This window comes from Filicampus tigris, chromosome 1 (genome assembly GCF_054856515.1).
Source record: "Filicampus tigris isolate MCC_2025a chromosome 1, RoL_Ftig_1.0, whole genome shotgun sequence".
NCBI lineage: Eukaryota > Metazoa > Chordata > Actinopteri > Syngnathiformes > Syngnathidae > Filicampus > Filicampus tigris.
This window is the reverse complement of record NC_141217.1, coordinates 37,859,010-37,875,159: the sequence shown is the minus strand read 5'-3', so window position 1 is coordinate 37,875,159 and position 16,150 is coordinate 37,859,010. Positions and strand designations below refer to the sequence as shown.

Here is a 16,150-nt window from a genome sequence, read left to right as displayed (position 1 = left end):
TTTTTTATTGATCATTCTAATGCCGAAAAGTATCGAAGCATGTCCCAAGGCTGAACGAGGATGGTGAAATGCCAGTTTGCTTTCAGCAAGAGGAATTTTGAGTCTCATCATGCTATGCACGGGCATCGGTGATGAGCTCAGCGGCTTCCAGATGCTTGTGTTGGTCCTGAGGCCCCCGACATCCACTTTTTTTTTTTTTAATCTTTGGGGGCATTTGGTGTAAGTATCACCAAGGCCTTTGCAAGCATATCGCCACCAGCTGAGGACATGCTGCGAAATGTGTTTGGAAAAAAAAAAAAAAAAAATGTAGGCAAACATACGAGACACCCTCACATATATGTTGTAAAAAGATTAAACACACTTTCAATTCTTATCCAACTAGTCACCCAAAACAGTGTCCTGAGTGTCTTCATTTTTTAATATTAAGTTATCCTGATTTCCAAACATTATGACAATGCACCAGCACCCCAGCAGGAAATCTAAAACACGTTTAGGGCCTGAGATAAAGTTGCCTTTCTGACCACTCGTGTCAACAACTTGTGCAGAATTACGTGCACACAGTGAGTGACAAAGTGCGCTTTCAGACGTCGGCAGCGGCATACGCTAGCACAAGCCGCCAGTTTGTACAAGCAAACACAAGGATGCTTGTGAAGGACCAGAACTTTCCCTGAAATGGCTTCTGGGCACACTGCTGGTGTGTGTGGGGGGGAAATGGGTGTGTTTGGGTGTGTATTTGCAAGAATGTGACCGGGTGAGTGCATGTTTGGGTGCACATGGGGGTGCACGCATGCATTGCGAGGTTGTGTTGACCGCTGCTTTACTGAGGACCTGTGTACTCACAAGTTCGGGAGGCATGCCAGCTGGGATTGGCTGACAGAATCACTGAGTGATCAACTGTGTACAACATTTAAAACAGTAGCATTTTGGCATCGAGCTAATTTGAATCGGACATCATCCACAACAAAAACGGTTCCTTCCTTCGTTTTACCGAAAATGAGTAAAAAAAAAAAAATGCAAAGCTTTTTTTCATTCACTCCATTCAGTCAGCGGCCATGGACGACAACCGGAACCCAAATGTTCACTGCCACTGACAACTTTCAATCTGAAGTACGTTTTCCCACGAGTAGGCGTGGAGGACGGTCTCGCCCGGATAATTTTTCTTTTTTTTTTTTTTAAACTGTCCCTGTGGATGGTGCTATTACAGCACTTTGTATTCGAGATCAGCACATCTTATGAGTTGAAGATAAAAATTAGGATGCAAATTTAGCTTGTCCGGTTGATTAGAAGGGCGAGAAACGCCAACACTTTGAGAGTCGGACAAGTTTAGACACCTCACATTCCACCATAATATGTGTGTGTATGGTATAAACAGAGTAAGTGTCGCAGAAGTTCAGAGATCGTAGTCGCGATCGTGAGAAAAGATGTCACAGTTCGTTGGAGTGAATGAGAAATGCCATGTAAAAAAGCTCCTGATGTTCAACTTGAGCCATAAGGAGTCAATGTCACTCACGGCACATTTCAGAGTTGGAAACATATCTGTAAATAATCGAATCTATTTTGACACCAAAAGCTCTCAGCCTTATTTTAGTTGTTTTATAATTAGAGGTGTCACAAAAGCAAATAAAAATGTTCTGCTTGACATGATTCTTTTCACTAAAAGCTTGTTTTCTCCACTGTTTGGTTAGAAACCAGCGTTTTTAGTGAACCTACTAACCTTTAGTCTACTGCTGATTAATGGCAGAACATAACAAGCTCGAGACAAACTTTGTTTAGTGGTGAAAAAAAGAGAATCACATTTTTGTAGGGGGGGGGGAGGCCAACATTGTCAGAGAACACAATCTTCTGAATGATCAGTCAAAATGCTCGACAGCAGTTGGCAATAAGAAGAAGAAATCCGCTCTGACAACAGCTGGCAGTGCAGGAGTTTATCGCTTAAACCATAAATATTCCAGCATGTATAAATAGCTACGGACAGGTTCCACAGGAAAAAAATGTGAATTGGTGAATTTATCAATTGTCGAAATCAAAATGCAAAATGTAGCCAAATTGTTCCTGGAAAATCGGTTGAAAAAAATGGCAGGGAGTCCATTTTTTTGCTGCTTGACAACAAATGAGATTATTCTCAACATATTGTGTGAGGCCGCAGCATCAAAGTATCAGTCTGAGCATGTGTTATGCTTTTTCTTTGGCTTTTGCAACACCACAAGAAGAAGATGCATCAAAAGGAAGCAGACTCACAATCAAAACGGTATGTGTCTGCTGTCATTTGTTATTGTTTGTAAGTTTTGCTGTTTTACCATGGCCTTTGTACATTTGAGTGGCAGCAAAGAACATGAAAATGTCAATCAAAAATTGCAAAGGTGAACCAGCTCGGACACTTTAACTAGCAACTATTGAGTATTGGTGAGTTGTGTTTCCCACGTGCGTTTGACTTCACGCTGCTGCCGTTTGTTTTCAGCAAAGTGTTTTAAAAGTGATTTGGCAAGTGCAGGAGACAAAACAAATCAGAATGAAATGCAGAGACGATCCATTTTTGGTGTTAAAGCTGAAACAAAGACAATAAGGACCCGATATGTTCCAGCCCCCATTCTTCTATTGTCTGGGTGGGCTTTTTATTCAGTTGCTTCAATGCTGAACATTCATCATTTGCACAGGGTTTGGGGGGGGGGACGCAGTGAAACACTAAGCGGACTGACTATAGCGATATCGATATTATTGTGATATTCAACAGAAATGTTATTTTTTGGATTATCTAATGAAAGAATGCATTTTTTTCATGTGGCAAAATAAGTAAGCTCAATGTGTTCTTAGCCAATTCATAATAATGTCCAAGTATTGGGTGGCGAAGCGCATTTGAGTCAGCATCTGACTTTTCAAATTCAGATAAAAGCAAACAATTCCAGAAGAAAATGATTGCATGTCTTTGCGATATGCATATTGCATAAGGCATTATTGCGGTATCTATATTTTGGGGATACGTTGTGCAGCCCTAGTTGTGAGCATTTTGTTAATAGAGGGAAAAAAACACATTTCCCCCCAGCCTAGCCATTGTGTCTTACCTCTGCAGTGAGGGCCCTCGTCCCAGCCATCAGAGCAGTCAGGGACTCCGTCACACAGTTTGCTCATGTGGAGGCAAACATCGACATCCAAGCAGCCATGTTCATTGACGGGACATTTGTTCACCCTGTTGTGCAAGCCTGCAAAAGGAGCACAATGTTACAAAGGAGAACAGAACAGCATTCAGTCCTCATTCAAATCCCAAAAGAGGAGTTTTAAAAGAGACTTTTATTGTTTTTCAACACATTATCCATCAATCCATCCAATTTCATGTGCTTATCCAGGGTCTGGTCACGGGCGCAGCTGATTTAGCAGGGAAGCCCAGACTTGCTTCTCCCCAGCCACTTCATCCAGCTCTGCTAGGGCAACCCCAAAGCGTTCCCAGGCCAGCCGGGAGACAGACGTCTCTCCAGCATGTCCCCCTCCCGTTAGGACGTGGCCGGAACACCTCACCAGGGAGGCGTCCAGGAGGCATACTAACCAGTTGCCCGAGCCGCCTCATCTGGCTCCTTTCATCAGCATTTTGGCCACCTCTATTGGGGATCTTGTTCTTTCGGTCACGACCCACAGCTCGTAACTACAGGTGAGGCTAGGGACGTGGATGGGCGGGTAAATCGAAAGCTTTGCCTTTCGGCTCAGTTCCTTCTTCACTACGACGGGACCGATACAGAGTCCGCATCACTGCAGATGCTGCACCGATCCGCCTGTCCTCCCAAGATTCTTGACCTCCTCCACTTGAGGCATGTCCTCCCCGACCCGGAGAGGGCACTCCGCCCTTTTCCGATTGAGGACCATGGTCTCAGATTTAGGGGTGCTGATTTTCATCGCAACCGCTTCACACTTGGTTGCAAAAACGCTACAGTGAGAGTCGGAGATGAAGGACCACACCATCTATGATCATTCTAGATTCAATTATTCCAAAAATAATTGATCTTAGTGTGACATTTCGGTGTAAAAGTCGACCCAACTGAAATTAGAACAGCATCAAGGAACGGACTTTGGTCAAACACAAAACTCAAAAGTCAAGCAAAAGTGCACAAAATACATATGTGTTTGTTTCAACCTAAATTGTTCAATCTTTTCCAGAAAGGCTCATGAGGATCATTTTTCTCTCTTTGTGTCTTTCAAGCAGTGTCAGTTTGCAATACTGTATACAGTAGACTGCTGTCTCTTTGCCTCGATGTCTCCCACACTTCTCTCCATTTCTCAGCCCACACTGCAGCGCAAACAGTTTGCTTTGGCTGTTTTTCTTCTTCCTCCGCCTCCTCCTCCCTCGTCTCTCTGTTTCCTACATCTGCTGACCCATTTTACCAAAACACTAGAGCAATGAAGGTGCACTTCACAAGTGTTCCTTCAGAGGAAACCATACGAGTTGTGCGGCTTATGCAGCGGCTGCTGGCGCTGAAGTTCCAAGAGCACGCTGTCTTTTAAATGTCACCACCTGAGTCTCAAATAGCCAAAGTTTTAAAGTATTGCAATGTTGACCAGCTGCTGAAGCCACAAAGCAGATCATTTTAAGCTTTTAACCCCCTCAACAGAGCTGACTCACATCCAACAGCTCCCTATATAATACAATTTATGACAACTTTTGTTTTGAACATCATTTGATGGTGCCTAACGTTGTAGCTAGAACTAATTTATTATCTGTGGGAATAAAGACCAATAATAAAAAATAAAACTCCCACCCCCCACTAAACGTACCTTCCATGGTACAGGAGGTAGAGTTGAAAAAGTGCCACAATTGGAAAAGCAGCTCTCCCGTCTGGGGGATGCTCATATAGCGTATTAGCGACCTCAGCCTCTAAAGCCAGCCTGATTTCCATTCAATAAATGGCAATGAATAAAACTCCATATGAACTGCACTACCAGGAATACATTTGCACTTTGGAACTGAGCCCCCTGCAAAGCCCCTTCGGTGGCTTCTGCTGACTTTGGAAATGAGGTTGTATGAGCTGCACTCAACTTCATCGAGGACATCAAATTACACTATCCCAGGAAACAATCGGCTTTGAATAGCGGTAAGTGACCAAGTGATGTGATATTTTGACACACGATGTTATATGTCAAACGCGCACCAACCATGACAACATTTGTTCACAGCAACAGAAACAAGAACCAGTACACTAGACAGTATACAAAACAGCAGGGAAAAAAGTTGAGGGACATCTTACAGAGCCACATAAAATGATGTCGCAGGCCACATCTGGCCCCCGGGCCTGGAGTTTGACAACTGTGTTTTATAGTTTGCAGTGTCCCAAAAGCAAACAACATTAGCATCAAAATCCCTCCTGTTCTGCTTGACATAGTACTTTTCACTAAAACTTTTTTCTGCATGTCTTGTCAATACAGGTGTCAGAAACAACCAACCTACAGCTAATTACAAAAGAATGGAAAGGCTATGAACAAACTTTTTTTCTGGTGAAAGAGAAGGGTGAACTCTTTCTTTTGGTAGATAAGGCACTTATCACAGAACACAACATACTGTGGGTCTTGAAAGATCAGGCAACATGCTCAAACGGTCTACTTTGAAAACAGTTGGCAGTGAATGACTTAAACTGGAAGTCAACCCAAACATATTTTTTTCAAGAATATGTTTTATGCAAGCCCACTAGTTGAAACAAGGCATTGTGATGAATATTGCGTTTGTGGAATAAGAGTTAATCCACCCGTTTTTAGCCATCTCTGGGGGCGGCCGTTTTGTCAGTTCTGTCGACTGAAAATGACATCACAACTGCTCAGGGCTCAGGTAACGACCAATCCCGGCAAATTTACTGAAAGTCTGGCAGAATATCCACCCTCGGTAAATACAAAAATTCCCATCTTGTTTGCTAAGAACTGGGCTTATAACAAGCAAAAAAATAATCAGATCGAGAGACCTCAGGCTGCCGAGGATTCAGAACGGATGCGGAATTAGCAACATTTCTGCTCGACAGATAAATTTCCATCTCTTTTTGATTTTCAATTGGTTGCACACTCCAAATAATACAACTTCAAAACAACAATATGAAGTGTAGCAGGCGTGGCTAACGTTGGCATGTTTACAGAGCTAATGCTAGCTTAATATTACAAGTGCTGATATTTTGTAGAAACGGCATTCTCTGTGGCTACTTATCACAAACTAGTCACTTTTAAAATCACGTGCCATTGTAAATGGCCATGTTTGAGAATTGTGCTCACGCACATCAGTGAGGGGCACTGCTTTGGTCAGAGACTCCAAGGGGGCGAGTGAAGTGAGGCCACATTCAAACCTTGCTAGTGATTTTAAACCGGCAAACTCTTTGTTTAATACAGCAATTTCCTATCATTTTGCCTGGAGTAAAAAGCTCTTCTTGTCCTGAAAATAAAATTACATTCGGATTTGCATGAGGCTGAAGATTAGAGCTACCCCAAGTAACAGTGCATTAAGCTATCATAGCTAGTCGTTGAGCATTTGTTTAAAGGATTTGAGTGCACAATGGAAATGCGCTTTTATTCATTTCCAGACAGCCATTTTAACAACTTTTAATCTCACCCAGCCCATGTGGTGCACAGTTAGGGAATTCCTCCTTTCGACAATGAATCATACTCGAGAAGATACGGTCCGCTTTATTGAAACCCGTATTGCACACGTCTCATGGGTAAAATCAAAGTGTGTATAAAAATCAAAGAACATGCCTTTTCAACACAGCGTGTTTCCCTCCCAACACCTCAACCTCTGTAACACCTCGCCCGCCTTTCAGTCATAGCAGTTATGCAATGACCTTTCCTTGGATCCCCTGTTGGTCTTTTGTTCTTGGGCATAAACGTGTGTTTTTATTCCTGTCTCTGCTTCCTGACTGACTCCCATAAACCCTGCTGTCAGCTTGAATGAATATGTTACACCAGGTGACACGTGGGCCTTCCCACCCAGTAACGCTCTCCACTGTGGGAGTCCTCTAGAGCTCATGCAGATAGTTGTGTCACGCTCGAGGCAGCTCATAGGACATTATAGTGGCAAGTGCGCCAACTGGAATTGGGACCTGTTGAGTGTTTCTGGAGAAAAGAAAAAAAAGAAAGAAAAAAAAAAAAAAAACGCACTGGGTTTTTGCTCCAAAAACTCTCAGCAGTGGATTAATCATGACAACAACGTGGGCAGAATGGAAACAACTTCACTAGAATTGCATTCACACAGTGCCCGGGGATTCCAAAGATCCAAAGTCCAGGCATGTCTTCGAAAAAGAAAGTGATTGTCATTTAAATGTGACCTCAAGCACACTTGAAGCCACTCCAGTGTTTTCTCTATGTGGAGTTTCACTTGGGAACGGGGGACACAATGGAATGTTCCTTCTAACAGCCAGCATTAAAAACAACCACCGTGTTGTAATTAAACATGTTACAACTGCTATAGAGGCATATTATGTGGATTACATCATTGTACATTTCATGTCATGTCATTTAGAAACGGAAAGGAGCAGAGCGATCATGAGAAAGACAACACAACACCTCACACCTCCCGGGGGAATTAAATGTGGGCGGTAAAAACTTTTAACTAACTGTGGCTGAAGAATCCCCATGCAACATAAACCAACATTTTTATCACCTGTATCAATACAAAATAAAATTGTCTTAATACTAGAGCTGTGCACCAATTGGTGGTGACTTGAATTGAGATGCGAGTTGACTGTTAAAAACAAATGCCAAATCAGAATTGGTGGATTCAAGTGAGAATTTTCAACATGTTTTTCAGATCCACAAATGTATTCATAATTTTCACGTGCTTTTCCGATCCTCAATCGTTATTTTCATGTTTTTCAGCTCCTCTCATATGTTTGTGATTTTCACGTGTTTTTCAGATCCAGAAATATATGCACAAATTTCTTATGTTTTTTTTTTTTTTTTTTTTATTGCTGCATGTGCATTTGTCATGACTTATCATTTGTAAATGTTCAATTCTGCATGTGAATTGTCAACGGTGCGTTTGTGGATCAGCGGACATGCGCATTTCATTCAGACACAAACGTAGATCTGTAAGGTCTCAGATATTCACGTGTTGAAAGGCCATCCCTCTTCCGTCCGCGGGGGGTGTTGCTGTCTCCAGTGAACCTGAACGAACCATCTCCCGTTTCTCGTTTAAAAGTTGGCGATTGAAAAATGGAAAACAGGCCACTATATGATATTATATTATGTGTTTATTTAACACAAGTCAGGAAACAAAATACAAGTGTTTTTTGGTTACAACAAGAACTTTGCCTTAAGGATGACCCCCCACTAGATGTAAGGCATTAATAATTCCCCTATGTCAAGAAAAACAAGGAACACCTTAATAAAGTATGGTTCAGCATGGGCAATCCCCAAATTATTTTCCCATCTGAAAGGGACCTTTTCCACCTTGATGATTTACATTGATCCATTCTTTCCAAGCTGGTGCCGTTACAGCGTTCCAGTCATTCGTGATTACCTTCTTTTGTTACCATGTATAAGGAGATCAAGATAGTTGTACTATTTGAATCACGGAAGTTAGCCCGGCATACATGTTTGTGTTGTGAGTGGAATGGGTCGATTGACTAGACCAGGTGTGATAAAACTACATGACATCATCATCGATAAGTCTTAGCTATGCAGCTATGGAATTCCAATGTCAGTGGATAGTCCTACGTAGGACGCTTTTAACATGCAATTCCACTTTACTAATTCTGATCTAATGACATTCGACCTAAGTATAAAGTATAGTATATAGATACGTGCAGAAGAAGTATTCAGCATGGTTGTTCTTTTAACGAGGCAGGTGTACAGTGTGTTTTGGGATTCACTGGTGAAGCAAGTTAGCCCAAAGAGAGCCCCCATGCACAACAATGCAGCGCAGCAGAGTAAGTTACAAAGAGGAAGCTGACAGCCCAGCCAAGCAAGCATCATGGCCCGGGGGAAGCTGATTGAGCAAGAGGAAGGACTGGGAAGGAGATATGAGGAACCAGGAGCCGAGCTTCTGCGTCTGTTTTGACAGGCCGAGAAGAACACTGAAGAGGGCCACTTCAAAAAGAAGGAAAAAAGAAGAGGAGACAGGTCGAAGGAGACAGCGGCAAAGGGGAAGTGGTGCCTGAGTGGCGTGAGAAAGTCCTGCGCGCTCTCCCCCCCCTCCTCCCCTTTTTGTGTTGATAGTACGGTGAAGATGAGGAGGGCTGCGGGCGGCAGACCGGGCCGGATTTACAAGGTTTTGCTCATTCCTCTGTGTGCCGACCCTGTTCCACATATACACACACCCCTGCAAGTACAGTTACATGACTGCGATTACAGGTTATAAAAGGATTCCCCCACCTAACTTAACTGTAAAAGGCCGCCCACTGTAAAAAGAGGTTTAAAACCACGGAAAACCGTCTCCATTCTCCCTCTCGGCCTACAAGCTAATCTGCTCATTTTCTCCTGCACAAAGCCCTTTTGTGTCGAATCATCCCCTCTCCACATGGCTCCATGCCTCCTTGCCGTACCGGCGCCTTCCGCAGTCATCTCCTCCTGCCTTGGTCGCTCCGGAAAGGCCGGCGAGTCGTGAATGGCAAGAGAAGCGCAGATAACTGTGTGTGGGCCACGGCCGCCTCAAGCAGCTCCACGACGGCCAGTCCATCTTTGCATCAAGCCTTCCTCCCGGGTCGCCCCCAGGCCACCACAACCGTCCACGAGGGCCGGTTTGCATGTTTACGGGCAGGGAAACAACATGGCTGAATGAAAGGGGCAGATTGGTTGTGCATGTGTGCGACTCAAAACACGGTTCGGATTGTCATTTTTATTAAATACTAGTGATAGATTCGGCTCCAAAATTCAGTGTTTGGGCGAATATCAGCATCGGCCTTTTTTTAAATTCTGATGGCCGATAATAAACCAATTTAAAACTGTGTTAACTAAGGAAGTATTCATTTACATTTTCAGTTAACTTTATGAGATTGTACTGACCCTGGCTACAGTGTGAACTTTTAGTTTTTGTTTGAAATCAAAACAAAGATAAGTGAACATTATTCAAATCTTAAAAAATGTTCAATAAACATATGCTTAAATACATTTTAACAGAGTTAAGAGTTTTAATTTTGGCTGAGGTTTTGACGCCAATATTTTCCTTTTTGCTGAAAAAGAATATCGGCTCAAAATATTGGTTATCGGCCACCTTGATTACTAATAATCGGTATCAGCCCTGAAAAGAAACATAGCGGTCTATCTCTATTAAATACGTACAGCCCAATTTATGAAGGTCTACATTCCAGCAGAAATCCCCTCAAATGACTTGACAGCATCAATAAAATTCATAATATTTTTCCGTCAATATTCTGAACTTTGGGGCCCTTTGATGACAACTTAACAGTTGTGAATACTGGGAGTGGCTTTTCATTTGCATGTGTTAACTCAATTGTCAGCTTCTTTCATTTTGATGCTCAACCGGAAGCGGAAGCCTAACGGAGCGAGGCAGGCAACTGTTGCATAAGCTTTTTGATGTTGAAAGGGATTCCTTCACGGCAAGCACTTCTCCTGATGGGGAAAGTGCTTACATGCTAAGGCTTACTCAAACATCTGTTCCCAGTCGCTGGATTCACCACAATTCATGCAGTCCACGCAAGAATCATAATTGCATGCAGACTTAGGATGAAGACATGGAGCCAGTGTTTTCTTTTGTGTTTTTTTTTAATGAAAGGACTCCAACGGAGTTTTAAAAAAAAATTCAAAAACAAAACAAAACAAAAAAAGAAATTAAATCTCTGACACAGCATTTGTCATTTTAACAACATCATGAAAAAATAATAATAGACTTGAAAAAAAGAGTTAGGGTTCCTTCAAAATGACCTTCGTAGGATTAATGAGGAAATACAACTCGAGCTCAAATTCAATCCAGAACCATGTTTACAGTCCATTATGCTTGCTTCAAGAGCTGACCAATAAACCCACACCTCAGAAAAACGCCCACAATCATTTGAAAAGAAGCCTTAATCTATCCCAACATGGATGACAAGAAGGCCTTCTCCTTGACTTTCTGTCTGAAATGAACACAATTAGCCGTGACTACTTCAAAAGTGTCGATCGAGCACAGAGCAAGTTCGCAACAAAGTACAGTGCATAAAGCAGTCCCACGGGCATGCTTGTTAACCACTTCCTGCTCCCTGCGGCTGACAGGAAGTGAAACCAAGTGAAGGCAAGCTGCGAAGGAGCATCAGAGCAGCATCTGGGAGAGGACGACGCCGTCCCACCTGTTGGCGGCGGCCTAGAAGAGGGAAGCACTTGTGGTTTCCCTCGGGGTGATGTCAACGTGACACTTTGTATACAGCGGTGGTTGTCTTAAAGGAAGTCAACCGAAACATATCTTTTTTTAAGAATATGTTCTATGCAGGCCCACTAGTTGAATCAAGGCAATATGATTAATATGAAATACGAGTTAAGCAACAAAATTCAACCATTTTTAACCATCTCTGGGGGCGGCCATTTTGTCACTTCTGTCGACTTAAGATGACACGGCTGGCCTGTTTTCTGAAGCTGAGCCGTGATTGGTCATTATCTGAGCCCTGAGCATCTGTGATGCCATTTTCAGTTGACAGAAGTGACAAAATGGCCGCCCCTTGAGATGGACAAAAATGGGTGGATTTTGCTGCTTAACTCATATTTCATATTAACCCATTAAGGACGGGAGCGCATTAGCGCGTTTCTACCACTAGAGCCGGGAGCGCTGTTGCGTCTTTCTACCTTTAAAGCCAGGAGAGCGGATACGTCTGTGTCTTTTTTTAATCCAATTCTCCGTCTCTAAGCCAATTTAATGCACCAGAATATACACATGACGGTGTCGCGAAACCGCGGAGGATGTCATGGTTTTTTTTCGAGCCGTAGGCTAATGGCGGTCGCCGTCGATCGCCGGGAGCTCTGAAATAAGTAACGGCAGTGATAAATAGACGAAGCGCTTGTGGACTTTGAACCTGTGGAACCAGTCGAACGTGATATGATACGGTTTGTCGACAATGACGATATTGACGTCTTACAAATGAGAGGATGGTCATTACCACTCGATTTTTTTTAATTAAAATAGTGCTTCTCTTGCACTGACACGTTATTATTACATCTTTGATTGAAACATAATAATACATTATTAATATACAAAATTCTGATTGTGTGAAAGCCACATGTCTAAGCTCTCTAATTCTTTTGGAATAATGTTTCTGTCTGCTACAGGGGCTGAGATATTCCTTATTTTCTAAGTGTTGAATTTCTGCGAAAACGTCAGGTTTTCAAGGGTAATTCCAAAGGCGACCTTAGGTTTCGGGGAGCTGTTGACTCAGGCGCTGTAGGCCTTCACGGGTTAATAATATTGCCTTGTTTCAACTAGTGGGCCTGCATAGAACATTTTCTTGAAAAAAAAAATGTTGTATTGAGTTGAGCTATACAGCTGACCACAATCCGCCCCGGCCCGACCGATACATTCGCGACGTCCATCGATTCGATCCAGCTTCACTGACGACGCCTTGCTGATGTCATGCTCAAAGCCCGCTACGGTCACTCTCCTAACCCGAGAGGTAATTACAGCACACATGAAGGTTTGGGAAATGGCAGGCAATTGCACGTTCAGCCGTTGTCATGCTGGCAAGTCGACTCTCGTGCAGCGTGGGTACCAAGAGGCGCACATCAAAAGATCCACAGCAGACAGAAGCACACACATGCCACCGTTCAGGCAATTTTGCGCATTGTTGTCATCAGAAACAAAACAGGTGGCGTTTAGCGAGCATACAAAAAACAAAACAAAAAAAACATTGGCACTTGAACTAAATTACAACCATCATTGCCAAGTTTAAACCATGACGCTGCTGCAGGAGCATGCGTGGAGACTGTCTCTTCACTTATAATCACTGTACAAAACAAAGCGCCCGCCGAGGTGCATGGCAAGGTTTGCCCAAGTTAACCCCGCGCTACACTGGAAATAATTGCTGGTCACATTTTTCAAATGAAAAGATAAAATTAGTTCATCAAACGAAACATTTTTCTATGCTATTTACAAAAAGGAATAACAACACAAAGCCTTGATTCATACAGTACAAAGCTCTATCACAATAACAGGACAGCAAGGAAAAGAGGAGGAAGTTAAATCTTTGCTTTATAATCCCTTTGGCCTTCTTTTGCCAAAGCCCAAGTATGAATGAACTTTGAACAGAAGATAATCTTGTAATTGTAGTTATAGTGAACACTAACAGTCTGTGAATGGTAACGCAAACATGGAGCTCAAGTTTAGAGAATGAGCAGATGAGCCCTTGTTCCTTCCAAACTAAAAGTCTGCAGATTACCTTCTATTGTATGCAGTATACTGTAGAATAGTCCCGACCCATATAGATAATGACAATCTTTCCAACCTCAATAAGAAGTGAGTAAGGAGCAGACTTCAGATTGCCCGTTCTGATGCTTGACAATCAAGGAGGAAGCAAGCGGTAGGACGATTTGCAAACAGTTTCAGACTGTAAAAGGCAAACCCCGGATGAAAACAACGCTACTTTTCCATTGCACTGAGTCACAGCAGGACTTTAAATAACCTCCTTCTCCAAACTCTCGTCCCCATCGCTGCTGTCACAGACTCATTCAACTATGCTCCTTTTCTTTGCTGCTCACATAAATGGACAGATCGTCGAAAGTAATGACTGTGTTTAGCAGACACCTAAGCTAGCTGGCAGAGAAGAAAAAGTGCATTCATTTCAGTAAGATGAATTTCATTATTATGGCTGACTCACTAATAGAGAAGCCCACTAAGTAAAAGCAAAGTGGCAGGCAGAATCGAGCGCATGGGAAGAGGCTAATTGAGCAGAACGTATATTGACGGTGCGGCGAAACGCTGCTCGGCAGCTCATTGTGCAGAAGATGAAGAACACAACTGCCTGTCACCACTTTATAGAAGCAACTCAGACAACTCATTCAGATCATTTGCTTAGCCGATAGAGAGAAGAAATTAATGCTCCAAGCTTGTCTTATCAACAGAATTTTTGGAGACGTTCATTTTTGAAGTATGTCTCACCACAGGAACACAGTACTTCAAATGACCAATTCGTGGAATTTGCTCAACTGTCAACTGTCAATCAAATACCACCGACCTGGAGAAAGTAATTTGTTTAGCATTTTTCTCATGCCTACAAATAACTACATTTTTGATCCGCAAAAATATATGCACTTCAAGCCTATGGTGGCTAGGATGCATCCCAACGAGGCAACACCACAACATCGAGAGGTGCTCTATAGTGGCCATGCCAGCGGGAAGCAAGTGTCCTAATGTTGTATGCCATGTCAGACTCCTTTTTTTCTTCAGACTTTCTTTTTTTCTCTATCCTGCTCTTTCGCCCTCTCTCTGTGACGTGTGAGCACTCACGGCCGGCAACAAGTCGCTCTAAAGGGATGATGCGTTTTCAGGATGTAGCCATAGCTAGCTAGCTAACTGCAAGTTACAATTGCGCCAGACAACCGCTGAAGCGGGCAAAGACGCTCAAGCTCTTCCATATATTGTAGCGGCTCCTGCCTGTCACCAAAGTACTTCACACCCCAAGAAATATAAGATAGGAAAAGTGAAATTCTAAAAAAAAAAGTTTAACTTGTTTTAGTACATGGACAGGTACATATTGTCGATATTTAGAAACATCTCTCGCTTTACAGGGTTCATGATGAGTATAAAGATCAGAGATGGGCATGGTCAGTCCGTCACTAAGTTAACGTCAGTATTTCCGGCCGACCCACGTGGTCCGAGTCCGTCCCTCGTCATGGACAACCAATCGGTGTTGGGACTGTAATTTCTACGTAGGCGCAGGCGCCGCACAAGCAGACACGCCACCAAATAAAGAAAAAAATATATCAAATAAAAACAACAGACACACTCACACACACAGTGTGGTGATCGGTGAAATAAAAACAAAAAGGGGCATTGCGTCTGCAGGACCGAAAGGTACACAAGGATGTTTTATTTTTTCTGTTTGGCCGTGTGCCAGAAGTGCGGCACCTGCCTGTGACGTACCAGTACCGGTAAGTCCGTTCTAGACGCCGCGGACTCGGACCGACCGGGCGGGGCTGAAATACGGACGAGAACTCACAGACTAAAGCACTGACGAACGCCCACTTCTGATGTTACAGATAACAGCTCGTCACTCTAAAGTTGCAAAATCTCACAATACTGTAAGAAACGGTTGACACTACGATGCAGTGCAGTTGTACACCGCTGCAAACAACAAAGCGCAATAATAAACATCTCGATCTGTGTCAATAATCATTCAATCAAAACTGACCATTATTACCTTATGAAGGTATTATTTCATTTCAATACGTTAAGTTGTTAGCAAGTTAGCATATAAGAAATGTTAAAACAAAACCAAAAAAAAACAAATGTAACATTGTGTAACATAAAATCAAGGTATTAGTGCTCCATCGGACAGGATATTTTTAGTTTTGGGTTACATGGCCATTTTGTGGCCTGTAACATTTCAGAAAATGAAGAGAAAAAAAACAATCTTTTTGCCCCGATTCCCGATCACGTGATGGAATCAGGACACCCCTAATATCCAGTCAAGTGAATGTTCCCTCAATGCAAAGAAAAGCTGTGTTCTGGCCCACTATAGCAGGACCCTTAAAGCTGGCTGTCGCCTGCCTGTCTCGACATGTCAGAGTATGAAGAAAGTACTTGTGGCATGACAGTCGTAAGGTGTGGCAGATGCTGACAGTAAACTTGCAACAAAAACCTACATATAAACAAAAAGAAGGCTGAACCCAGCAGAATCTACGGAGGCGGGACGGAGACGGCTAGAAGGAGATTCTCAAGGAGCACACTGGTCCAGCAAGAGTCCAGACAACAACAGACACATCCCTGAACACTTTAAGGCCGCATAATTAGAGTAATCATTCAAGAGAGCACACACTGGGACCCTGCGTCCTTCCTGGAAAGGGCAAAACATGCCCCTTATTCAGGCACCAAATTGAAAGATCTAAACAATGAAGAACACTTGAGTCTTCTAAGCCATTTAGAGGTGAAACGTCCTCCAAAACGAGAAGACATCAGCCGTTTGAAAGAAAAAGAAAACGTCATGTAGGGGACTCCGTGGTGAGTGAAGGTCAAACACGACCCAACAAGAATTAAGTTAACCAAAAACCATAAATCAAG

The 16,150-nt window shown here is 42.9% G+C and overlaps 1 protein-coding gene across 2 annotated transcripts in view; it reads right to left on the bottom strand.

Moving 5' to 3' along the window:
• Positions 1–16,150, bottom strand: part of LOC147153968 (low-density lipoprotein receptor-related protein 1-like) — a 98,959-nt gene that overhangs the window by 70,871 nt on the left and 11,938 nt on the right. For both annotated transcript variants that reach the window (XM_086038448.1, XM_086038456.1), the window contains exon 3: positions 3,060–3,197. In XM_086038448.1, the coding sequence (XP_085894574.1) occupies positions 3,060–3,197 (138 nt within the window). The remainder of the gene's footprint in view (positions 1–3,059; positions 3,198–16,150) is intronic.